This window comes from Podarcis bocagei (genome assembly GCF_964188305.1).
Source record: "Podarcis bocagei genome assembly, chromosome: 9".
Lineage (NCBI taxonomy): Eukaryota > Metazoa > Chordata > Lepidosauria > Squamata > Lacertidae > Podarcis > Podarcis bocagei.
The window spans coordinates 24,503,139-24,528,749 of record NC_138134.1 but is presented as its reverse complement, the minus strand read 5'-3'; the positions used below and the strand labels follow the sequence as shown (position 1 = coordinate 24,528,749).

Below are 25,611 nucleotides of genomic sequence, written 5' to 3'. Positions count from 1 at the left end.
CTGAAATTAGGCATGAACATTGCCATCATTTTTGCAGTGAAAGTGGAGTCCTGATTCAACTGGTAAGCAACATTTCTGTGCATTTTGTGGATCTTGGATGTTCTTTATCTGATTTCATGCCTTTCTTGGTTTTTGTTTTCCCATCCTGGCACATACTGATGCAACTTTTTCTCCCATTCTCTGCCAGTCCGATGTAGTTTAGTACAGGATTAGACTTTGAATAGGGAAACCAGAATTTAAAGCCTACCTCAGCTATAAGGTTCGCTGGGTTACCTTGGGCTCATCATTGTCTTAGCCAACTGTATCTCACAGGGTTGTTGTAAGGATAAAGTACAATACAACCAACAAAAAACCTTTACTATGCTGACTTACTCTGGGTCCAGGCTACCTTTCTTTTCCTGCTAGGGAAATGTTGCACATTGAATTGTTGTTTTTCAAGTGAGAATTAAATGCAGAGAGATTAGGGGGTAATAACCTTTCTAGACAGGAACTTTGGATGAAGCATTGGTAGGATCTAGATCTGCACAACTTGTGATGCTCCATAGCTCATAGCCCCACATTTACAAGGGACTTAGGTAAACTTTCTGCTTTTGGTACCTGTCTGAGATGGAAAGCAGAGGCTCAGGGAAGGAAATTGTCAAGATTTTAGAGGACTAGTACACATGGCTTGAAGGTTGCATTTGGCCTGGTGGGTTACAAATTAGGTATATTATTATTATTCATTTTATTTTTATACTGCTTTACAGTTTTAAGAAAAAAGATCTCAGAGCAGTTTACAACACATTAAAACATCAAATAAAACAATCCAGAATGAAACATTACTGAAGAAAGTCAAATATAAAGTAGTTACAGGTAGGTAGCCATGTATAAAGTATACATTCAAAGCAACATAACTAACAGGAAACTAAAATATTATCTCTGTTATTTCAAAACAAAACATGACAAAAGAGGTCAGTTACAGAATGCACATCTAATGCAGCAAAGTTAACAAAAATGCACATTTAATGCAGCAAAGTTAACAAAAAATATCTTAAATATTTCAGGAGAAAACCTTGCAGCCAGCTATAAAATTCACATTTAAAACAGCATATTTAATACGGCAAAAAAAAAATCACGAAGCCTATAACATATCTGCTGCAGTTGCTGCCACTCCTGCCAATGGTGGTTCATGGTGGGCGGTGGCTGTGGAAGTTCAGGCTCATTAACCTGGGTTTGCACTAAGAGACAGCCCAAAATGGCCTCTGGCTTCTTCAGAAGCCTCAGCTTTTGTAGCTGGAGTCAGTCAGGGCCCCACCCTCCCTGGCCAGGTGGGAAAAGGCCTGCAAGGCAGGGAGCGGGTGCTCCAGAACTCACAGCCAAGATGGCAGCTTGACAGGATCTAAAGAACTGTTAGCAAACAGAAGAGCCTCCTGTGTTCTCCTATATTAATAAGCTACCTTCCTATATTGATCAGCTTTAAGTCCTGGGATTAAAATTGATTTCTGTCTAAATACTCCGCCATGTCTGCATTTTGGACCAAGTAAGTCAATTCTTCATTTTGTTATTTAGTTGGAGTTACTCTCTGTGGGGGACAGATGAAGGAAAACAGCCCTCCAGTCACAACAGTAATATGAATTTCAGATTCATCTCCAGGTCATTTCAAGAACTATTCTCCTACTGGGCTTTTAATTTTCTTATTTTTTAAAGACAAGGTAGCCTGCAGTTTAGTAGCAGCCTCACTTTCTATTGATTCCTGTTGTATCTACTGTAAAGGTACATTTTAAGTAGATTTTCTCCCCATTGTGAGTTTTTTCTTATTTCAAAATTCAGATTAGTTCTATGCTGGAATTACTTTATGATGTTTAGATGAACTTTGTGGATCCCAGGATTAGTTTCTCTTAGTCAAATTCTTGTTTTAAAAAGTCTAAGAAACTTCACAGGGGCAGATTTATCAGTCACTATTAGTCACAATTACCAAATGGAATCTCTTAATAGCAGATGCTGGGGGGATAAATGATAGGAAACGTTGTTGTTGTTTTTTGCTTCCCAGAGGCATCTGACTGGCCACTGTTGGAAACAAAATGATGGATTTTTGAGCCAACCCATCAGGACTCTCACGATGTTCTTACAAGTTGGGTACAGGCCACATCTTTCCTGAATGGTGCAAACACACAGTTGCACAACAACTGTAAACGAACAGGAGGGAATAAAGCAGGGCTCAGCAAACTTTTTCAGCAGGGGGCCGGTCCACTGTCCCTCAGACCTTGTGGGGGGCCAGACTGTATTTTTTTTTGGGGGGGGAGGGAATAATGAACGAATTCCTACGCCCCACAAATAACCCAGAGATGCATTTTAAATAAAAGAACACATTCTACTCATGTGAAAACACACTGATTCCCAGACCGTCTGCAGGCTGGATTTAGAAGGCGATTGGGCCAGATCCGTCCCCTGGGCCTTAGTTTGCCTAACCATGGAATAAAGGATGCCCTCAGTATCCTGTACCCAAACCCGAGGAAGCTGTTTCTAATAGAGTCAGTGGAGTGGGAGAAGCTGGTTATGTTGGCAGTGCTGCCTTGGTGGTGGGGCTGCCGTTCAAAGTTCCAGCAGTCCCATACGTCCTGCAAAAGACTGGACAGCTTTTGGATGCCTTGACACACTCTTTTTAAAAGGTGAGAGGAACTAGCCATTGAGGAGGTTTACTTGATGCCCCTTCAAGCCATTCTACAGGGTTGAGGTGAAGAGCTCTGGGTGCAAGTCACCCCTTCTGAAATCATTGGAGGAGTCTAGAGAGGACTATCCTCCACCCACCCAAATCATGCTGATAAAAGAAGAACCAAAGTACCGTATTTTTCTCTCTATAAGACACACCAGACCACAAGACGCACCTAGTTTTTGGAGGAGGAAAACAAGAAAAAAAATATTCTGAATCTCAGAAGCCAGAACAGCAAGAGAGATCACTGCACAGTGAAAGCAGCATTCCCTCTTGCTGTTCTGGCTTCTGGGATAGCTGCGCAGCCTGCATTCGCTCCATAAGACGCACACACATTTCCCCTTACTTTTTAGGTGAGAAAAAGTGAGTCTTATAGAGCAAAAAATACGGTAAATTCAAGGTGAGTGGAAACACAACCCAAGTTCTTCAGCATTTCTGTCTCCCAACTAGCATTTTTCTCTAGATCCATTCCAGTTCAGCAACATACTTGATAAAAGATAAAATTTCATCACTACACTTGCTCTTCCCTTCTGTTACTTTGCATGTAGTTTAAGGAGATATATATCTAGAGCGGATCCTGATTTTCTCCAATTTTTAAGCAATAACTGCACACAAAAGTTTTAATTGATTGCAGTATTTTTTCCCCTAAAGTCATTTGTGCCACATTTGGCAACTGATCCTTTTCTCATTTTGTCAGAAATTATGAAGCATACTTGATAACCTCAGTGGAAATCAAGCATCTGTTTTTAACATACGACAGATTATCTATTAGCTGGAGTGACAATATCTAAAGGGGGTTATTGGGGACCTTTAAAATTATTATATTTGTATTTTTTATCAAATTGCTATTTTAGGAGAGATAGAAATGGAAGGGAAATCATGAATATTGCCTCTCCAGATGGGAGATAATTGGGCACTGGAGGATGCCTCCCGGAAGCATTATACATTACGGAAACAGATTCACAACCATTTAGTATGGGCCACAACACTATGAGTCAAAGAACAACAAACTCCAGGACTGAGTTGGGGAGCCTTGGAATAATAATAATCCCAGACCCAGGACTTCTGGGCTTTCTTTCTGGAGGAAATTCAATAACCCTGCACAAGGGAAACAGGCACTAAAATCTTCACATTACATGGGAAAGGCCAGCAAAATGTCACTCAAGTAATCAACAAATTAAAGAGTTTCTGCAAAAGAAAGGCTACAGTATATATTACAGTTTCATTATTAATTAAACTTGTTAGTTGCTTGTCACCGAAGGATCTCAAAGTGACTTACACTGTATTTATGCATAAGTATATTATATTATACTATAGGGGACGCGGGTGGCACTGTAGGTTAAACCACACACCTAGGGCTTGCCGATCAGAAGGTCAGCGGTTCGAATCCCCGCAACAGGGTGAGCTCCCATTGCTCAGTCCCTGCTCCTGCCAACCTAGCAGTTTGAAAGCACATCAAAGTGCAAGTAGATAAATAGGTACCGCTCCGGCGGGAAGGTAAACGGCGATTCCGTACGCTGCTCTGGTTCGCCAGAAGCGGCTTAGTCATGCTGGCCACATGATTCGGAAGCTGTACGCTGGCTCCCTCAGCCAGTAAAGCGAGATGAGCGCCGCAACCCCAGAGTCGACCATGACTGGACCTAACGGTCAGGAGTCCCTTTGGCTAGTAAAAGGTAAAGGTAAAAGGTAAAGGACCCTTGGATGGTAAAGTCCAGTCGAATTCGACTCTGGGGTGCCGTGCTGATCTCTGCTTTCAGGCCAAGGGAGCCGGCATTTTTCCACAGACAGCTTTCCAGGTCATGTGGCCAGCATGACCAAACCGCTTCTGGTGCAGTGGGACACCGTGACAGAAGTCAGAGTGCATGGAAACACCGTTTACCTTCCTGCTGCAGCAGTACCTATTTATCTACTTACGCTGGTATGCTTTCGAACTCCTAGGTTGGCAAGAGCTGGGACAGAGCAATGGGAGCGCACCACCTTCCAACTGGCAAGCCCAAGAGGCTCGGTGGTTTAAACCATAGTGCCACCTGCTTCCCTATTGGCTAGTACCCATGCATGACATTATGCATAATGAAGAAATTATCCCCCAAAATTATTCTCAAAACCCTGACCAAGGTATAGTTACAGGATACTTTCAGGGGTGCCATGGCAGTTAAATCAATATAAAATCAACATTTGTACTGTAAATATACACTTGTGATCCTGCATCAACCAATTGTTGTCTCTAAACTGGTAAAACTATGCTAAGAGAAGCAAGAATTCCCCTGCTAGGCTCTGTTGTCTTTCATAATCAGCAGGCCATAGCCAGGCCATTGTACTGGGAATAGAGTACAGTGGTACATCGGGTTACAGACGCTTCAGGTTACATACATTTCAGGTTACAGACTCCGCTAACCCAGAAATAGTACCTCTGGTTAAGAAGTTTGCTTCAGGATGAGAACAGAAATCGTGCTCCGGCAGCGCGGCAGCAGCAGGAGGCCCCACTAGCTAAAATGGTGCTTCAGGTTAAGAACAATTTCAGGTTAAGAATGGACCTCCAGAATGAATTAAGTACGTAACCAGAGGTACCACTGTATAGGCAAATCTGTTAGTTATAGCTGTGACATTTTGTCTAAATGCTGATTTTTATTAGATTTCATGTGTTTTTATTCAGACACCGTGTGAAATGCTTTGATCATTAATTTAAGCAGAGCTGAAATATAATAACAAATTTTCTTAGCAATCCAGAAAACTTAGGGCTGCCCACTAAATATGCCAATTAGCCACTATTATTTGTTGAAGGTAGCCTAGCACACCTTTCCAGGTGTTGTTTAACAAGTTGCAACTTGTAGGTGCTCCATAGTTGTTGTATAATGTAGCTCTCCTGGATCATACTCTTTGTGGGGCAGCAGTTTGCCATCTCTAGAGCTATCTGCCTGGATTTAAGGGGTGCTTCCTCAAGAAAAAGTCTTTTGGGAATTAATATGCACTCTGCTCCTTCGCTGATCTGTGAAAGCAGGGAAAGCAATGCAGAATTCAGAATGAACTTCACACTTCTTCCGCAACCATACAAATAATTGGGCTGCCTTGGGCTCAGGTTCCTGGAAAAGTTACTTGTCTTTGGAACCCACCTTGCAATTTCGTGCCACTCAAGAGTTTTGGGTGGTATTCAACTTCAGCTTTTCTTTTCAAAAGGGTTTTGTCTTCCCACTTGCAGAAGACTATATAAGAGTAAGACATTTCGCAATGGGTAGTTGTGATACATTGGCTAGGGTTCGAAGTATAGTTACTCTGCAGCATGGCTAAAAAATATTCCATTAGGAAATGCACACAACTGAGGTTTGGGCTGAAAGCTTTGGTATGTTCTGCTTTATTTGAATGTACTGCACAGCTTTTAAGTGGATAAGGAAAGGCACAACTGTGGCACTTAAGATTATAGTCTCGAGACAGTACCCCTTTCTATATTATTCTTCAGTACATTGCTTGCTCGTCATTAGTTTTTTTAAATTTATGAGACTCTGGGGGAGCAGTTACACGGTGTGCACTGTATAGATTTTATTTTGAAAAATGACAAATGTTTGATCAGTCAAATGTAAAACACAATGGGAATTCTTTATAACCGAGAAGTACAAAACAAAGCGATAAGGAATAAGGGACAGACGGTCATTTTTAGAACAAACACTGCCGCCTGCTACAAAAATAATTTAATTCAGGAAGAAACTGGACTTCTGCTGTGAGCTAACAAGAAATGATGTGACATGGAGCAGACAAAGAAATCTTTCTAAGGCATATATTTATGATCGGCTACTGGTTTTGCCAAAAGGCTACTCTGAGAAGGAAGTGAGAAAGTGTAGGTTCAACCGCCCAATATAAATTGCTATAGTTCTGCCCACATCCTTCCCTCACTTGTAGATTGGCAGATGTGTACGCAGAAGCACTACTCCGATGCTAGTTTTGTTATTCATAACTTAAATGTCAAATGTCCTTGTTTGCATTTCACCATTTGAGTGTTATTATGGACATCTAGAAATGTTCTCTGAAGGCCACTAAACCAAGGCAGGCTGCCTTTTCCCCTTTGAGTATTTCAGAAAAGCTTATTCATCAAGCAATATATAAATGTCCAACGCCGGGTTTGCTTCACAAATTCCTACAAGAGCCATGTGTGCCCCTCCCAACTTCTGGTAAAGTGTTGAATAAATAAAATAAAATAAATAAAATCAAAGTAGGAAATTGTAGGCCGGGGCCTCAACCCCTCAACATAAATAAAATAAAAATAACAACGCCCTGTCAATCAGCAAAGTACACATTGATCCCTGTACACATTGATACATATCATACAGCAGCTGTATGCAATGTAAGTCTGACAATACTTTATCCACACAATTTGTCATAGTGGGAGGGAAGATGATTTGCCATTAGAGGAACGACAAGAAGATGCTTAACTATTCCCCCACCTCCTGCTTTTTCCTGAAAACATCCCTCCTTCAACCACATTTATCCCCACTGGGGTTCCAGAATCAAGTTTACTTTGGAAACACAGGTTTGGAAAGCAGCATTTAAAACAGAAAAGGGACATCAGGTACTGTTTATTTCATTTGTATGTAATTTGTAATTCATGGTGTTCCACTTGTAGGAACTGGATTAAAACTTTTTGCATAGAGAGAGCTTTTCCCCCCCAATCTGAGGATGAGACAACTGCTTCGCAGTCCTAATATTAAAAAGGTTTAAAAGCCTAAATAAAGCATCTGGGGTTGGGGAGAGACAGGGGAACATGGTTTTCCTTCATTGTTCAAAATAATTTCTTACCAAACTGAGTTGAAGGTCACAGAATTTGTCCATTATTTCAGTCAATCCCTGTAATGGCAAATATACACTTTAAGACTGATGCGTTTATGCTGAAAACAATTTACTTTCTTTCACATGTCAATCTATTGCAGTTGTGCCAGCCAGATTCCCCCAGCCAACCCCTACAGAACAGTGGTGGGGAGCCTCTGGCCCATGGGATAATTAGGCCCACGAGGCCTTGGCTTGGAAATTGGCCCAACGGGATGCTTTGGCCAAGCCACACCCACCATTCTCACACCTGAGATAACGTGGTGTCAGGTGTGGGAAAGTTCCAAGGAAGAAGCTTCCCTTGCAGCTACAGCTTCAATTCAGCCTGCAACTGCAAATGAAGATTGGCAGTGCACACCCATTGATTATTTTACAACCCCAACTTGAATTCAAGCTGGGAACACAAAGGAGCTTTATTCATCTCTGTGGCTGGAGATGCAAAAGAAAAATTGCAGCTTTGCAGACACAGTCTGAGCTTTGAATAATGTCATATGACATCCTGTAACTGACAGGCGGGCAAAGGGCAGGTTAGGCAAGTTCTGGTTCTGGCCAGGCAGGTAGCTCCAATTCCCCACCTCTGGTACACTTCAGAATTCAGGCTCCTGTCAGCCACTAAGAATGACAATTGCTCCATTTTGGTTTCCCATGTTGAGCAGATTAGCATGAAAAGAATGGCCATTCCATGTATTTCAGAAGAATTTGTGCCAAGAACTGCATTAAAGTTTGCAACAAACCTTCAGCCCAAGATCTGGAGGGCTGTTACCTTCAAAAATAAAAATGCACACTTCACAAAGTCCTCAGGTGACTATCATGGAACTAATTTTCTAAGCACATTTTCTAGTTTGTCCTGTAGCCTTTTTCTTCAGGCTTGGCCAATTGGAGCAATTTTTCAAACACACATGCTGTTTCCATCTCAACAAGGTTTGCGCCACTCAGATACTCACAAAAATATCACTTTGTTCAAGATTCCTAATCTTTAGGAAACGGGGAGCTAATGAAGCTACCTGTTGTGAAAAGAAAAATGTGGTAAATGTCGCAATGGGCTAGCAATTTACTCTTAAAGGTGGAAATGTCAAGTTAAGAAAGGTTAACCACCAAGGGCTTTGCTTTGACTGGACTGAGGGAGAAGCAGAAAAGTTAACTAGAGCATAACTGAATACACTAGGGGAAAATTTGTGTTAATTTGTTTTATTTGCTGTAATTAAGAGAGAGGAAATGCCTTTGGGATAAAAGAGAGTAATAAAGCTGTATCAGTTTTCCAGGGAGGAAGATAAATGCAGCTGTAAGTAAGTCAAATTTATAATTTGTGTTCTCTGTCTTAAAAAAATTAATTCTGTGCAAAACAAATCCAAATTGAATGCAAGGAAACCTAAATTGTGCGTCCTGTAAAACACAGCTTAGGCATGTTTATATACTTATTTTGTAGAATTGATTCTGCCTTTACTGGTCACATGGAGGTTGGGGAAGAGAACGTGGAAAAATAAAAGAAAACCAGCATGCTTATTGTCCAAATGTTTGCGCTGTTAATGGGTGACTAATGTCCAGAACATACAATTAAAATCTCTGGAAATTGCCGTGGCTCTAAGGGGCAGCTGTATTTTCAGAGTTCAATCAAGATGCCTGCCCAGCTTAGTGCAAAATACTGCTTCCAGACTGCTGTCAGAATATATTACTGTTAGAATATATTCACTGGTTCAACCTCAGAAGTCAAATGGAATCTGTTCCGGAAATCCGTTTGACTTCCAAAATGTTCAGTAACCAAAGCACAGCTTCCGATTGGCTGCAGGAAGCTCTGGCAGCCAATTGGAAGCCACAGAAGCCCCATTGGATGTTTGGGTTCCAAAGAACGTTCACAAACTGGAACATTCACTTCCGGGTGTGCGGCGTTTGGCAACCAAAACATTCGACTCGCAAGGCGTTCGGGATCCAAGGTACGACTATGTGTGTGTGTGTGTGTGTGTGTGTGTGTGTGTGTATGTCAATCTTTATTGACTTTCAGTCTTTTTCTAAGAACAATGCAAATTATTAAAGAACAATGCAAATTATTAAAGTTTAAATGCAAACTTTAAATGAAACAGATTGTGCCCAAGTCCAGGACATTTAAAGGAGTGCTTTCTCTTATATTATATTATCTTGACTTCTCACATAGGCTGTCTTCAGAAGCCCCACTCCACAATCACTGGTACATGATTGGTAGGAATGCAGTACAGTGGTACCTCGGGTTACATATGCTTCAGGTTACAGACTCCGTTAACCCAGAAATAGTACCTCGGGTTAAGAACTTTGCTTCAGGAGGAGAACAGAAATCGTGCGGTGGTGGTGCGGCTGGAGGCCCCATTAGCTAAAGTGGTGCTTCAGGTTCAGAACCGTTTCAGGTTAAGAAAGGACCTCCGGAACGAATTAAGTTCTTAACCCGAGGTACCACTGTACAGGGCTTGTTTCACAGATGTGGGTCCCAAATAATGGAATTCCATGCCCCCAAAGCACCCATATGCATATGCACACAAACTTAAAGGAAATAAAGTGACTTCATTGTCCTACCTGTGGCCTTTGTTTTTCAGATGTATATCTATGTGTCATTCTCAGTGGAGCTGAGATGTCCATAAAGATGCAGCAAATCATAATAAAAAGAATAGCTTTTAAAAACATTTTAGTTTTCAGAATGCTTTAAAATATACGTATTTTTGGAACCATCACCCTAAGTATCAGAATACATAATGCTTATTACACGTCCAGGCTCCAGCATCATTGCCACAGATCATGTGACCACCTGGCCTTTCTTTTCCTTCTTTTTTTTAAAAAAGAAAACATGACACTAAATTATTGCTTGCGAATTGCAGTGCGCAGGGTTCAGTTTGATGTTTGCAGAACTTGTCTTAATTATGCTTTAATTAAAAAGACAAAATAAAATCAAGCAGGAAACAGAGTTGGCTCATTCAGGTTGCATTACCGTGCCAATTAGGGCAATGCGTGTAGAACTGGCTTCTTTAATAGGGGACTCTGGCCTCCAAATCATCATTCGCAATGGCTATTCTCATGTCTGTGTGCATGAATTTGATTAGTTATTATAGTAATTTGTTTGTGGTTTCAGACTAAAATACAGTTTATAAGAAAAACTCCTGCTTATCTTCAGTAAATACACTAAAACGAGCTCAGAGACTGGTACAACAAACATTTATCTCCTCAACCAGTCATTCCCGTACAAGAAAATAATTCTGATTTGACAGCAAGGTCACATATATACACCATACATTTAAAAGACATGGCTTCCCTCAATGAATCCTGGAAAGTGTGGTTTGTTATAGGTGCTGGGAATCATATCTCTGTTAGGGTTAACTACTGTTGCCATGATTCTTTGGAGGAAGCCATGTGCTTTAAATGTGCCTTAAATGGATGGTGTCCTTGTTACCTAAGGGGATGCATGACACTGTGATTACAGAAATCCATACGTATGAAAGTCCTAGAAAAAGTTAGTACAGTCGTACTTCAGAAGTCGAACAGAATCCATTCCGGAAGTACTTTCGACTTCCAAAACGTTTGGAAACCAAGGCATGGCTTCCAATTGGCTGCAGGAAGCTCCTGCAGCCAATCAGAACCCGAGGAACCCACATTGGACGTTCGGGTTCCAAAGAACGTTCGCAAACTGGAACACTCACTTCCAGGTTTGTGGCGTTCAGGAGCCAAAACGTTTGAGTTGCAAGGCGTTCGACTTCCGAGGTACGACTGTAGTATATATTTCTGCATGCTGAAGAAGCTGCCCAAGCTCCATGTTCACAAAATGAGGACTGTCGGCTATCATTGTGAACTTTCTCTGAAGAACAAAAGAGAGGCTTTGGTAGGTGCTAAAGGTGCCAGAGACTAAGATAAAAGAGGGTGCCATAATGGTATGTGTTTACTTCTTCATTTCACACAAACACAAATCTGGCTTCTATTTTGTGGCACACACTGTAAGAGTGGTCACCAAGTGGTAGAGACATTCTGACAGGTTGCCACTAGCAAATTAGAAGCAGTAATCTTGCAATTAGCCAGTCAGTTCTGAATCCTTACACTTGTTTTTATTGTCAGCAATTGCTCGATTTGTTGTTTCCAAATCAATGGAACCTGTTACTCTTTCCATGATGTACTGAAAATGTGCCCAGAGTATAGTAAAAGTTGTCTAATGCAGGATGTGCTTATGTTCTGTAAGGAACTTAGTGAAATCTATCTTCTCTTTTGAATTACTTTGGGCAAAATTTGATTAAGAAGATTAGAACAATCACCATCCCAGGTGCTAATTGTCTCTGGATCCAGCTTTGCTGCCTCCGTGCAACGACCCTACAAGAATAGAGATTTTTTTGTATTATATTAACTATGATATTATTTCCTTAACTTTAACCATTATTCCGCTTCATTAGCTAAACTACAAACTGGGCATTATCCAAAGTTAAATACAGTGGTACCTCGGATTACATACGCTTCAGGTTACATACACTTCAGGTTGCAGACTCCGTTAACCCAGAAATAGTGCTTCAGGTTAAGAACTTTGCTTCAGGATGAGAACAGATATCGTGCTCCGGCGGTGCGGCGGCAGCAGGAGGCCCCATTAGCTTAGGTGGTGCTTCAGGTTAAGAACAGTTTCAGGTTAAGTACAGACCTCCAGAACGAATTAAGTACTTAACCCGAGGTACCACAGTACGTCAATGGAAAAGAATGGCACACACGTTTAAATAGGTTTGGAAAAGCGAAAAAATAGGGTTTGTTTGCGTATCCTATGACAATGAACGCAGAACCTGGTATCTAAAGTGCAACACAACCTTTTTGGGTGTGGTTTTGCTACAAGAACAAATACAGCTAATCCCTTGGAATTGTTATATGGATATCCTAACTTTCTGAAGCCACAAAAAGTGGCTTTTCGTATTACAAAAATGTACATATCATTTTCAATGTGGCCAATATAAATTTCATGGTTTCAGTAACCTCCCACCCAATATGGCATTGCTATTGTGTTAGCTTATTTTAAGATACTTACTGATTTCACAATAACCAGAAAGTAAGAGTTCAGGGTGTCAGCTACAACAGTTGTACCAGCCCTGCATAAAGTGAAAGAAATGAAATGGCATCGATTTAATACGTATACATTTCGGATGCCCGTGATTCAGATTAAAGTCCGACTCAGATACATACAGGTCTGATTTAAATGCACCCTTAATTTGAGAGGCTTTTGTGCTTCTTATTTTTGGTTTTGTGCTATACTCAGTCTGAACTCGAGCCCAAACAGATGATAAAGAAGATAAGATTTTGCTCTAAATGAGCAGATAAGCTTATAAAAAGTAACCGCTGTAGAACCACTTATGTATTTTAACTTGACAAAACTTGTAAGATCACTCACACACAAATCTAATAACTCATGGAAACTGAACATCTGAGACACAGGAAAATGGATGAGCCCAGTTACAGAAAAATCTACAGATAACTGTAGCAAATTTGCTATTCGTTATACTTTTTTTTGCAGAGGCAGAGTTATTATTATTTTTGACAACCTGTAAAATTTCCATAGACAGCAATGGACAAGATGGTCTATTTTTCCTGGTGGCCATGTAGAAAACAGTGGGAGGTTTCTGCAGAGGAAAAAAGCAGAACATATCTTAGAACTGTTAATGAAGTATCTGTTCTATAGCTGAAATACACGAAATACAACTACTTGATAGTAGCAAACTTGGTGGCCTTTAAGGCTGGGAAAATGACTCTTGAGGAGACCACACACTTTGCTAAGGAGTTGGTTTGTAACTTGGGAGTGTTTCTAGACCCAGCACTGCTGTTGAATTCTCAGGCAATAGCTGTGGCCTGAAGCGCCTTTAAAAAGCTTAGGCTTAACCCAATGCTGGATAGAGAGCAGACTATTGTTATTCGGTCTGGAGCCAAGTGAGGATTCCCAGGTAAGATCCTCCCTCTGTTGTGTGGGCAGTTAATCCCTCCCCTACCTGGCCTGGTCTCCTTGGCAACGCTTCCCCCAGGTGGGATTGGACAACTGACTGAGGTAGGCAGAGACCTCCAGGTATCCCACCCGAGGGAAGGCAAACCAAGCCTATGCTGTTGGAGCCGCTCCAGATCTAGGGGCTGCGTGCGTCCACGCAAAGGGCGCCCGCCGTTTTAAGCGGGGAGCGGTCATTGTTTTTCAGTAGGCTGTCTCTGAGGTTTAAACTGCACTGGCATCTCTGTTAAAGATGTAAATTGATATAACAATAAATAAACAACAGTAGAGAAATGATACAAATACAGTATTGAATTCTGTAGCACCGTTAAGGGAAACAACAGTGTTTTTATACTGTTGTGCCAACAAAAACAGGAACATTGAGAGGTGAATGGTCTCAGTTAATTCTGGTTACATTTCAGCCTTATAGCCCAATTTTAACCACATCTACTTGGAAATAAGTTTCAGTGAGCTCACTAATGCTCTTGAAATGTCTGTCTAGGATAGAACCTCAGCCTTTAGTTTGTCATCCTGTGCTTGTGGCAGAACTTATCTTTCTAATATTCATGGGGAGGGAGGGGGAAAAACTTATTTTTGCTGATCTAAAGTGCTCTTTATCTTACGTGTAGTCCTCAGGCCCTCCTGATAGGAATAAGTTTCATTGCTCTGTGTTGGTGTTTAAATAACTGTGGAGGAGAAAAATTATCTAAATACAGTGGTACCTTGGTTCTCGAACAGCTTAGCTGTCGAACAAATAGGCTCCCAAACGCCGCAAACCCGGAAGTAAGTGTTCTGGTTTGTGAACATTTTCGAAAGCCGAACATCCGACGCGGCTTCCGCTTGGAAGCGCCTTGGTTTTCGAACGGTTTCAGAAGTCAAATGGACTCCCAGAACGGATTAAGCTCGAGAACCAAGGTACCACTGTACCTAATTTCCCTCTTTTTATTTTTTCAAGGAAAAATTTGGAATCTCAATTTATTATTTACAGTCAACTTCATGAAAGATTTGCATACTAGCTGATCACTCATTTCTATCTTCTATTGAAGATGCTACACACATTCTCCCTTTTTTCACATCTTGGCTCCTAAACTGTGTCTTTCCCCTTTCTGTCCAAATAGTATTTTATTTGAATGTGCCCAGCACCATCTACTGGGCAATATAATCACAAAAACACATTGCTAGGATAACTTAAAACACTGGTGTGTCCTATAAAATCAGAAACATAAGATAAATAAGATGACAGCATATACTGAAAATGAGAAAACCAGATTAAGGTTTCAAACTGTGTTTTAATGAGCTTTGCAAAGTTTTAAAACCTTTTTTTGCGTTTGCAGTTTAAACAAGTTGTTCCAATGAAAGTATTGCTCCCTTATGATTCCTGCCTCCTAATACAGGCACCTTAAGTTGAAATAAAAAGTAATCTAAGAGTTGAATTATTTCATTTTACATCTGTCAGTGTTGGTTGACTGCCGTTAAGATTTAAGAATATTTGACAAGCTGTACACCTTAACAGGCATACATTAATTATGGACCTTAAGTCTTGAAGCAAAAATAACCCAGCTATATATGAAATATTAAACATCTCAGAAGAATATAGTTTAATGTGCAAGAGGGTTGTTGTTTTTCTCCTTCACTTTCAGGCAGCAATCATCTAGCCAACTGCCAAGCATGGGCTACACACGTTATTAATCGCAGGGTTACAGTCATCATCTAAAGCACTGGTTTTTTGAGGTAAAAAAGTAAGTTACCTTAAAAAGAGACAAGTTGTGCGGTGTGGCTCACATCGTAAGTTGGCAAGAATACATTTAAAATCCTGTTAAATGAAGAACAAAAATTATATTTAAGGAAGTAACCTTAATTGTGTCATATACGTGCAACAAATATATCTATCTATCTATCTATCTATCTATCTATCTATCTATCTATCTATCTTGACTAGCAGAAAACCTATACAACTTGGGACCTAGATACTTGATGGAACACTTTCTCCCACATAGACCTGCCTGTGGGGGACACTCTTCAAGGGGCGCCAGATATCTGAAGCTTGTTACGTAGCTGCCCAAGGCAGGACCTACTTGGTGGTGGTGCCCTAATAGGAAACTCCTCCTCCTCTGAAATAGAATTGGCACCAAATTTTCAGCAGCAGCCAAAAAGACATGCTTGTTTACTCAGGCGTTTGTTGGGGTTTAATGCTGTTTGCTTGTTATTTTACTGGCAGTCAATAATATTTGTGAATAATATTTTCTTTCTTGCATTTCGTCTTATATGTATTTCAGTGGTACCTCGGGTTACATACGCTTCAGGTTACATACGCTTCAGGTTACAGACTCCGCTAACCCAGAAATAGTACCTCAGGTTAAGAACTTTGCTTCAGGATGAGAACAGAAATCGTGCTCCAGCGGCGTGGCGGCAGCATGAGGCCCCATTAGCTAAAGTGGTGCTTCAGGTTAAGAACAGTTTCAGGTTAAGAACGGACCTCCGGAATGAATTAAGTACTTAACCCGATGTACCACTGTACTTTAAAGTTATCTAATGCATCCACTGTGAGATTGTTGTTACAACGAAGGACAGGCAACAAAAAATTTACCGTATTTTTAGTCCCATAGGACGCTCCGTCCCATAGGACGCACCTAGTTTTTTTGGGGGGAAATAAAGGGGGAGAAAAGCAGGTCGGGGAAACCAAACCAGGTCAAGGAACAGCGGGATGGCAGTGCTGCGCCTCCCTGCTGTCCCCCGAGCTTGTGGGGCTGGCCGATGTCTGCCCGGCGCGAGGGGTGCTCTGCTTCAGGGCGCCCCGCCCGCCGGGCAGCAGGCTGCTATCCGCAGCGTAGGGAGCCCTGCGGGGAACTCCTGCAGGGCTCCCCACGCTGCGGGTGTGTTCCCGAAGCGCCGGGCGCTCTGCTTTCAGGGCGCCCGGCGCTCCGGGAAGCGGACTCCTATCCGCAGCCTAGACATCCCTGCCGGACCTCCCGCAGGGCTGCCTAGGCTGTGGATGTGTTCCTGAAGCCTGGAGAGCGAGAGGGGTCGGTGCACACAAAACAAAACAAAACAAAACAAAACAAAACATCACCCTGACACAACCAAGTTCATTGTTATCAAAATACGGAAACAAAGCCATGGTAAAATATTTTATTACATAGTAATAGTAATAGTAATAGTAATAGTAATAGTAATAGTAATAAAATAGTAATAAAATAATTTACCATGGCTTTGTTTCCGTATTTTGATAACAATGAACTTGGTTGTGTCAGGGTGATGTTTTGTTTTGTTTGTTAACATCTTTTGTTGTTAGGCAATTTGGGCCTCCATAGTAAAGATATAACACGTCTCAATCTGTTCAACGTGGATCCCACAGATTGTACACCCCTTCCCTTCCACCTCCCCTGTGTGAATTCAAACTTGCTTCCCTTTTATGCATTATCTATGGAGTAGCACTGTACAGTGGTACCTCAAGTTACAAATGCCTCAGGTTATAAACGCTTCAGGTTACAAACTCCGCTAACCTGGAAGAGTTACCTCGAGTTGAGAACTTTGCCCCAGGATGAGAACAGAAATCGTGTGCCCGCGGCGCAGCTGTAGCAAGAGGCGCCATTAGCAAAAGCACGCCTCTAGTTAAGAACAGTTTCAGGTTAAGAAAGGAACTCTGGAACAAATTAAGTTCGTATCTGCAGCAGGTTAAATGCAAACTACGGTTAACATATGGTTTTCCCAGTAGTGATGTATGGAAGTGAGAGCTGGACCATAAAGAAGGCTGATCGCTGAAGAATTGATGCTTTTGAATTATGGTGCTGGAGGAAACTCTTGAGAGTCCCATGGACTGCAAGAAGATCAGACCTATCCATTCTGAAGGAAATAAGCCCTGAGTGGTCACTGGAAGGACAGATCCTGAAGCTGAGGCTCCAGTACTTTGGCCACCTCATGAGAAGAGAAGACTCCCTGGAAAAGACCCTGATGTTGGGAAAGATGGAGGGCACAAGGAGAAGGGGACGACAGAGGACGAGATGGTTGGACAGTGTCCTCGAAGCTACGAACATGAGTTTGACCAAACTGCAGGAGGCAGTGGAAGACAGGAGTGCCTGGCGTGCTCTGGTCCATGGGGTCACGAAGAGTCGGACACGACTGAACGACTAAACAACAAAAATGGTTAACATTAAATCAAAATTTGAATCCAGGGTCTCTTAGCAACAGGTGCACCAACTTGTATGGGGCTGGGTAAGCTTGGCTCCCTGCCATAATTTTCCTCGGGGGGTCCAGCCCCATCAATATTTGTTCCATCCTGCGCATGCCCCCAATGCCAGTCCCTCCTTCCCCCGCTTGCTTGTTCCTTTCTTCTGTGTGGTTTGGCACTGAGCAGCTAAACAGAAGCGGGCAGTCGGGAGAGCCAGGGGAGATGGTACCTTCCTGCAGCAGAGACAGTGTCTCCCTTGGGGGCCAGCCCCCAAAATACTGCGCTTGCAGCCAGAGTGCTGACAAATGCACCTGGTTAGCGGCAGGTGGCAAAGGAGATGCAGGCACTTGGCAGCAGCTGGGGGAAGGAGGGAGAAAGGCAGGCAGAGCGAGCGCTCTGGCCATGCTGCCACTACCACCACAAACCACCTGCGCTGGCTGTGCCAGTCTGGGTGCATGCCATCCTGACCCCCGGGCTCAGAAGGAGCTTAGCATTTGCCACGGAGCATATGCAACATTACAGCATGGATAATATGGGAAAGGGAAGGGGGGGTTCTGCATGGCAGAAAGGTGGAAGGAGAATATTGTGGATCGCTCTCAATCCTTTAGTAACAATTAATATATTAGGAAACATTATTACTAGTTACTGATTATGGACCAGACCAAAAAGGGCAAAGATACAAACGAGCAGCTCTGATTTGATGGCAAAAGTGAAGGCGGCATTTCTCCCTCTGTTAACCTCAGCCACTGAGCCAGGTGATAGGCCTTTGCTTGAGCAAGGCAGAATCTTCGCTTTCTAAAATGTGCCATAACTTCTATCAGCAAAAAACCCATAAATAATTAAAGTTAATGCCTGGAAGTTGGCACCAGCTACCAATGTGATGACTCAACCTCTTGTACCTTCATTCACTACAGATTCAGCTACAAAAGCTAGGAGTCATTAAAAATGCATGAAGAAATTCTATAAGTATTAATATTCCACTTCTTTAAATGTTCATTTTGACGTAAGCGTTGGAAGGGGTGATCTTTTTCCAGAAGTCTTTTTCACCTTCATGACCTGATAACTCTTGTTTCCTCTGAGAAACAAACACTTAACACACATTAGAGGAGCCTCTCACTTTCTGGGGCATGGAATTGCTGAATACTGTTCTCTCGCCTTTTTGTTTGTTTCTGCTGCACACAGTCCCCGCCCCCCCGCCCCCCGCATACTCCTATCAGAGTAAATTTCTGTCAAATGCAGTTCTAATTCCTCCAGCCATTATCAGAAGATTCAATATACAGTAGTACCTCGGGTTAAATACTTAATTCGTTCTGGAGGTCTGTACTTAACCTGAAACTGTTCTTAACCTAAAGCACCACTTTAGCTAATGGGGCCTCCTGCCGCTGCCGCTCCACCGGAGCACAATTTCTGTTCTCATCCTGAAGCAAAGTTCTTAACCCGAGGTACTATTTCTGGGTTAGCGGAGTCTGTAACCTGAAGCGTATGTAACCTGAAGCGTATGTAACCAGAGGTACCACTGTAATGCTAAAAAACAAGTAATTTTGTTTTTAAAGAAATGTAAGACTGCCCCAAGGGATGCAGGTGGCGTTGTGGGTTAAATCACAGCGCCTAGGACTTGCCGATCAGAAGGTCGGCGGTTCAAATCCCTGTGACGGGGTGAGCTCCCGTTGCTCGGTCCCTGCTCCTGCCAACCTAGCAGTTCGAAAGCATGTCAAAGTGCAAGTAGATAAATAGGTACAGCTCTGGTGGAAAGGTAAATGGCATTTCCATGCGCTGCTCTGGTTTGCCAGAAGCGGCTTAGTCATGCTGGCCACATGACCCGGAAGCTGTACGCCAGCTCCCTCGGCCAATAAAGCGAGATGAGCACCGCAACCCCAGAGTTGGTCACGACTGGACCTAATGGTCAGGGGTCCCTTTACCTTTTAAGACTGCCCCATAAACAAACATATACCTGAGGTCTCTGGGGTCAGGGGCAGCTGGCCTTTATGCACTCCTCAAACTCCATCCACTCAGCCCAGCTGGAATTCAAATCAATCAGCTAGCAGAAAAATCTGCCAATCCCCAGTGGCCAGCCTGGGAATTCCCCAGTCAGCTGGCCGCTGGTCCCCAGGCATTGCTCCCTGGGGGGTGGGAGTTCTCTGCAACAGGCCACAACAGCCGCTCACGCCCTGACCAGCTAACCAGCCATTCCCATACTATGGGTACCAATGAGAATGTCACTAGCTGGATCAACACCTTAGCTTGCACAGCCGTGCATAGCACCTGTTGTGCCTTCTAACCCTAGTTACTATGCCGATTTAAGCATTAAAGTTTTGGATAGATACCATATACTGGGTCCGAGTTCTTCATCCTCCAGTGAGAGCCAGGACAGGTGCTAAGAGTCCAGAACCCCTGCCCACCACACCCAAGCCACGCCGTTTGGGCCTCATGCGGTCTTCCTATCTGCCGCCATCACCACTGTGGATCTGACAGGGCCTTGCGCAGTGTTCCTGCCACTCACTGCATGCTCAAAATGGTGGCCAGAGTGGTGTATTCCAAGCCATCAAATTTTGGCAGCTTGCACCACCATGCCTTGCCAAGATAGCAGCCAGCTCTCTAAGCATGCACGCCTCTGAAGAAGAGGGCACAAGTGTAGGAAAAACCCCACGGCTCCCCAGTGAAGAACTGAGTCTTAGTCAGGTAGAGTTAACAATGAAGATTAAAGTTTATTTCAAACACATATATTTGAAATGATGTCACTCTATTTCCTCTCAGTCTTGTCCGTCTCTAATGTACTCTGATTCCTCTATCTCCCCTCCGAAAAGAACCAACCGAACTCACTGTCAAAACCTCTGGGCTGAGCCTTAAAATCAGGTAGGCTCCGCCTCTGGGCTTTCTTATTGGTCAACCTATTAACCCTTTCTCTCCCCCAATATAAACGTATCCCCCCAAAATGGGCAAACGCCACAATGAGAAATATATATTTTTCAAAGCTTTTGGCATAACGTCTCACAATCAACAGCTGAGAAACGACACAGAAGACAAAAGTTGAGGAAGCAGGAGGCCCAGGTGCAAGGACAATGACAAACTGGCACGTTTGAGGTGGAACATAGCGGATAAATGTAAAAAAAGGGAAGGACAAAATACAGACAAGCACAATGGGCTGCCCCTAAACCGAGAGTATTCAAGAGGAGGCTGTTACTGAGGGAGCAATTGACACATAAAAAAGATGAGAGGAAACGGCGAAGTCGGGGAGTGGGGTGAAAATTTCATAAACACCCCCTCCCTTTAAGCATTGCAGGCACAGCTGTAGACAGAGGAAGAGGCTAGAAGAAAGAGGCCGCACCAAATATGAAAAAAAAATTCTGCTTTGAGAGAAGGCAGGAAACAAACCGACACTCTATAAGAGATGGAGAGCAGACAATTTCCTTTTGGCTGGCACTTCCTTCCTTTGGCACCAGGAGGCACAAAATCCCACTTTGCAGTGAGAGCTGGACCAAATCCCACTTTGAAGGGAGAGCTGGACCATAAAGAAAGCTGATCGCCGAAGAATTGATGCTTTTGAATTATGGTGCTGGAGGAGACTCTTGAGAGTCCCATGGACTGCAAGAAGATCAAACCTATCCATTCTTAAGGAAATCAGCCCTGAGTGCTCACTGGAAGGACAGATCCTGAAGCTGAGGCTCCAATACCTTGGCCACCTCATGAGAAGAGAAGACTCCCTGGAAAAGACCCTGATGTTGGGAAAGATGGAGGGCACAAGGAGAATGGGACGACAGAGGACGAGATGGTTGGACAGTGTTCTCGAAGCTACAAACATGAGTCTGACCAAACTGTGGGAGGCAGTGGAAGACAGGAGTGCCTGGCATGCTGTGGTCCATGGGGTCACGAAGAGTCGGACATGACTAAACGACTAAACAACAACAGGCATCCTAGTGCCTAACAGAGAAACAGATCTGACAGGGTGCAGTTTTCAAAGTCATGGCTCTCCTGGCCCTATCCTGGCATTTATTTTCTCAGAAAACTTGACATGAATACAGTGGTACCTCGGGTTACAGACGCTTCAGGTTACAGACTCCGCTAACCCAGAAATAGTACCTCAGGTTAAGAACTTTGCTTCAGGATGAGAACAGAAATCGTACAGTGGTGGCAGCGGGAGGGCCCATTATCTAAAGTTGTACCTCAGGTTAAGAACAGTTTCAGGTTAAGAATGGACCTCCAGAACAAATTAAGTTCTTAACCTGAGGTACCACTGTAGTGGCTTTCCAAGCCCCAAATGTTACCTTATCTGTTTCCACAGCTCATGCCACGGGGGGGGGGGGATTCCTGTGCAAACGCACTGTGTGAATGGTGTGGATGCAGGCAGCTCAACATGACACAGATGTTCCCAGAAGTTTTTGTTCCGTTTAATTTTTGCTCCCAGAGATCAATCCTATCTCTCTGTCCATTTGAGTTCGATGAGCCTTACTCCCTAGAAAGTAGGTGCAGGATTGCAGCCTTAGGCTTACTAGCATAGTGTTTCCTCGCCGCTGCCATTCGCACACAGCACTTCTGCATGGAAATCATTACAGGAATATATGAACAATATGTGCTAATGGACCCTAAATGTACCCGCGTGCAAGAGAGAAACCACCAGCTTTCGTTTCCAGTACATTTAAGTGCATGTTGGATCCAAACCAGAATGGGATTAGAGACTGAAGGGAAGAAAATCCAACTCTTTGTTTTCCCTGAAAGCTCATTTTCATCTCTTGGAAGTATCTTTCCTCAGTAACAATCATAAAATTATATTGCCGATTCACAATTTGTAACTTGTAGTTAACCACAGGAAGATGTTTATCAGCTTGCAAGGTAATTTTTAGAATGCAGATCACAATTTAATACAAATTCGGCTTAAGTGTTGTATAACTCTCATTTAATTATATTAAACTCGCACGGCTTCCATTCCTGGTGGTTTATGCTGAATGTGTTGGCAACTCAAATCAGAACATGAACTGATATTTTCACAAAGGAAAGTGCTATAGGAATAAAGCATCAAAAGTTATGTAAGACATTGTGTATGTAAACTAATATATTTGTCACATCATTTCCCTATGAGCAATCATGTTTAAATCCCATTATAGAAAACAATGTAAAACTATTCCTGGACTGTATCACTTCAGACCTGCAAGTGTGAGGTTGCTAGTTTTAGTGCTCCTCTCATATTTTACACACAAAACTCTTAACATGTTGAAGAAGATGCCCTTTATGACATCTGTTTTTCCATGTGCAAGCAACTTTTAAAAGAACAAAACAAAAGGACTGCATTTAATTGTGATTTACCCAGTCTATAGTTTCCAGTGGCAAAGCCCTAAATCAGTTTTACGACACGATGAACTGTCTGTCCCACTTTCACTGAATCAAGCTATTTGGAATCCGGCTGCTATTAGAGCTAATGTGTCAAATCAACGATATAGGTCTTTTTGTGGGTATGCAAAGTTTGGAGGCAGTAGGGTCACTATGGGCAATTTGTTGTCGCATCTTCTAAACATCAAAATTCAAGAGAGGGAGGTTTTTTTAGTGGCATGAGAGAAAGAGCTGGAGAAGGCCAGTATTGTTATTCAACCTGATTGGGGTTTCAGAATAACGAGAAAGAAGCAAAACTAATTCATTTATTCTGTTAATCATGTTTCTGTGATTCCGTACGTCCTCCATTTGAGCTCAGCTGGCTTTCCTGGTTCTTTCCAGCTGCTCATTTTATCTCCAGAATAACCCTGCAAGGTAATTAAACTGAGAGGTGGCCCAGTGTAACCTACTGAGAGCTGCATGAATGCACGGAGCACTATGCTGGATGATTTAATCCGATTCATAGTGAAAAGAAGACATGATAAATCCAGCTTTTACCATTTATCTTTTAAATACAGCAGGCTTTCCTAGTCCACAGGACAGGGATTTTATGAGATGAATCATAAAACATTAGTAAACAATTTTAGTTAAGTGTCTCTAAACAACTCTCCATCCAAATGTTTTGAAGAATAAACTTCCGGGATCCATCAAGCTCTGATTAATAGACCACTATAAAACATACATCAACTTAATGTCAATCCAGTCTAATTATCAGATAGCTCTTCCTCATCTTAACAGTCAGCATGGCACGACATGAACTACTTACGCAAGGCTTACTTTGAAGCAGGGCTGGTCAGAGCTCAGCCCCAGAATCTGTTTCAAAGCCAGGTCGCAGGCAGGGTTTTGAACATGTGAAACAGTAGTATTCTTATTTTGTACCACAGAAAAGCCAAAGCCAGCTCTCAGACAGCTGTGACTATTGACCAGGGTTTCCAGGCATGTAAATATGGTTTCCAAGCAGACTTCTGTCCCATGCCTTTTTAGAAATAAAACACTACACAGGAATGATATTTTCAAGCCAAGTGTTAAGGTGCTTTATCAGTAAGATAGTGACTTGAAGACTGGGCCTCCCCCACACCTACAAAGTATCCATGCTTTTCAAAGATATTTATTTATTTTACAGTAATAATATAATACAAAGCAATATTAAATTGTTAATAGACAATCCACTAATTTGTGGGAGAGGCTCAAGTGCATAATGCAACTTTAAGGTAAAGGGACCCCTGACCATTAGGTCCAGTCGTGACCGACTCTGGGGTTGCGGCACTCATCTTGCTTTATTGGCCAAGGGAGCAGGCGTTTGTCCGCAGACAGCTTCCGGGTCATGTGGCCAGCATGACAAAGCCGCTTCTGGTGAACCAGAGCAGCACACGGAAAAGCCGTTTACATTCCCGCCTGAGTGGTACCTATTTATCTGCTTGCACTTTGACGTGCTTTCGATCTGCTAGGTTGTCAGGAAATGCAACTTTAGGTGCATGCAATTAAAACAATTAAAGTGCTTTAGGCTTTCCTCCTCCCAGGAGGGGAGGGGTTGAGAGCGGGAGATGATTCCTGCATCATGCAGGGGGCGCTCCGCCCCCTGCTTCAACTCCAGGGCTGGCGCCATGCCCCTCCCCGGTTGGGCACCCAATAGGGAAGCTTGGCGGGGGTGGGGCTTGCTGCTCAAGCGCAGCCGCACCAGCCATCCCCACCATTGCACACACATATTCTTCGAGTCACCCACCCTCCACTCCCTTTAGATTAGCTGATCCTGAGACTTTGCTATGGACCTCTGGTTGGTCGCCCTGTTTAACCAGGGGGCCTGGTAGGAGTTTTTTCCAATTGGCTAAATTGGCCCAGCCTCTTGGGTTTCTTCGCCTACCTCATAGCAACCGTCACAACTTTCGTGGTATTTGGCGGTTGGGCATTGGAATGTGTTCTTGGTGTTTTGGGGGGCAAGGTGTGGCCATTGCCTTCCCCGACAATTTTGGGTATTCCGCTAAAGGAATCCGGCGGTCGTGGATCCTGTCTGATGCCCGTGTGGCAGGGGGCCATGGCACGACCCTCGGTGACATCAGGAAGAGAGCCTATAGTTGGATTAGCATCAACAGGCTTCCTTGGAATTGGCAGAAATGACTGGCAGAATCCAAGACCTGGGAGAAGAGTTAGTGGAAGAGGACTGGAAGAAGTTTAAAGACTACTTGCCAAAACATTGTAAAATGTTGGAATGTTAAAATGTTGGAATGCTAAAATGATGCAAGATATAAAGACAATGTGGCATCAGTGACATAGGTAATAGAAGTATGTAACAAATGTTTCAAAAGACAAGGGTGAAAAAATTAGATTACACTGTGTCAAATGTAAACAAAAGGATATAAAGGGAAAAAATTGGAGACACAATGGGTTGAAATGTATAATATAGACCAAGATTTGAAAGAGGGTAAGATATTGCTGAACATGATTGTGTAAAAAGGAACAGAAAAAAGGGAGATGTGAGGAAGTCAGGAAGAAGGGTTATGAAAATAATAAGTAAAAAATTGGATTTTTATGTTTTTTTCTTATTTTTTTTATCTCTTATCTTTTCTATGTCTTTTACTGTATTTTTCTGTTTTGTTTTGAGTGTGATAATGTTCTTCTTTGGTTTGATTGGTA

At 42.8% G+C, this 25,611-nt stretch overlaps 2 protein-coding genes across 3 annotated transcripts in view; one reads left to right on the top strand and one right to left on the bottom strand.

Annotated features, from left to right (window-relative positions):
* Positions 1-25,611, top strand: part of EXOC1L (exocyst complex component 1 like) — a 107,567-nt gene that overhangs the window by 50,516 nt on the left and 31,440 nt on the right. The gene's annotated exons all lie outside the window — the stretch shown is intronic.
* LOC308594468 (cyclic nucleotide-binding domain-containing protein 2-like) overlaps positions 4,430-25,611 on the bottom strand; it is a gene marked incomplete at its 5' end in the record, with an annotated part of 41,248 nt that continues 20,066 nt past the window's right edge. The window contains 8 exons of the mRNA XM_081207532.1: positions 4,430-5,675; positions 7,475-7,522; positions 8,446-8,505; positions 10,043-10,092; positions 11,761-11,815; positions 12,510-12,570; positions 13,021-13,098; positions 15,200-15,264. Of these exons, the coding sequence (XP_081063658.1) occupies positions 5,448-5,675; positions 7,475-7,522; positions 8,446-8,505; positions 10,043-10,092; positions 11,761-11,815; positions 12,510-12,570; positions 13,021-13,098; positions 15,200-15,264 (645 nt within the window). The 3' untranslated portion in view covers positions 4,430-5,447. The remainder of the gene's footprint in view (positions 5,676-7,474; positions 7,523-8,445; positions 8,506-10,042; positions 10,093-11,760; positions 11,816-12,509; positions 12,571-13,020; positions 13,099-15,199; positions 15,265-25,611) is intronic.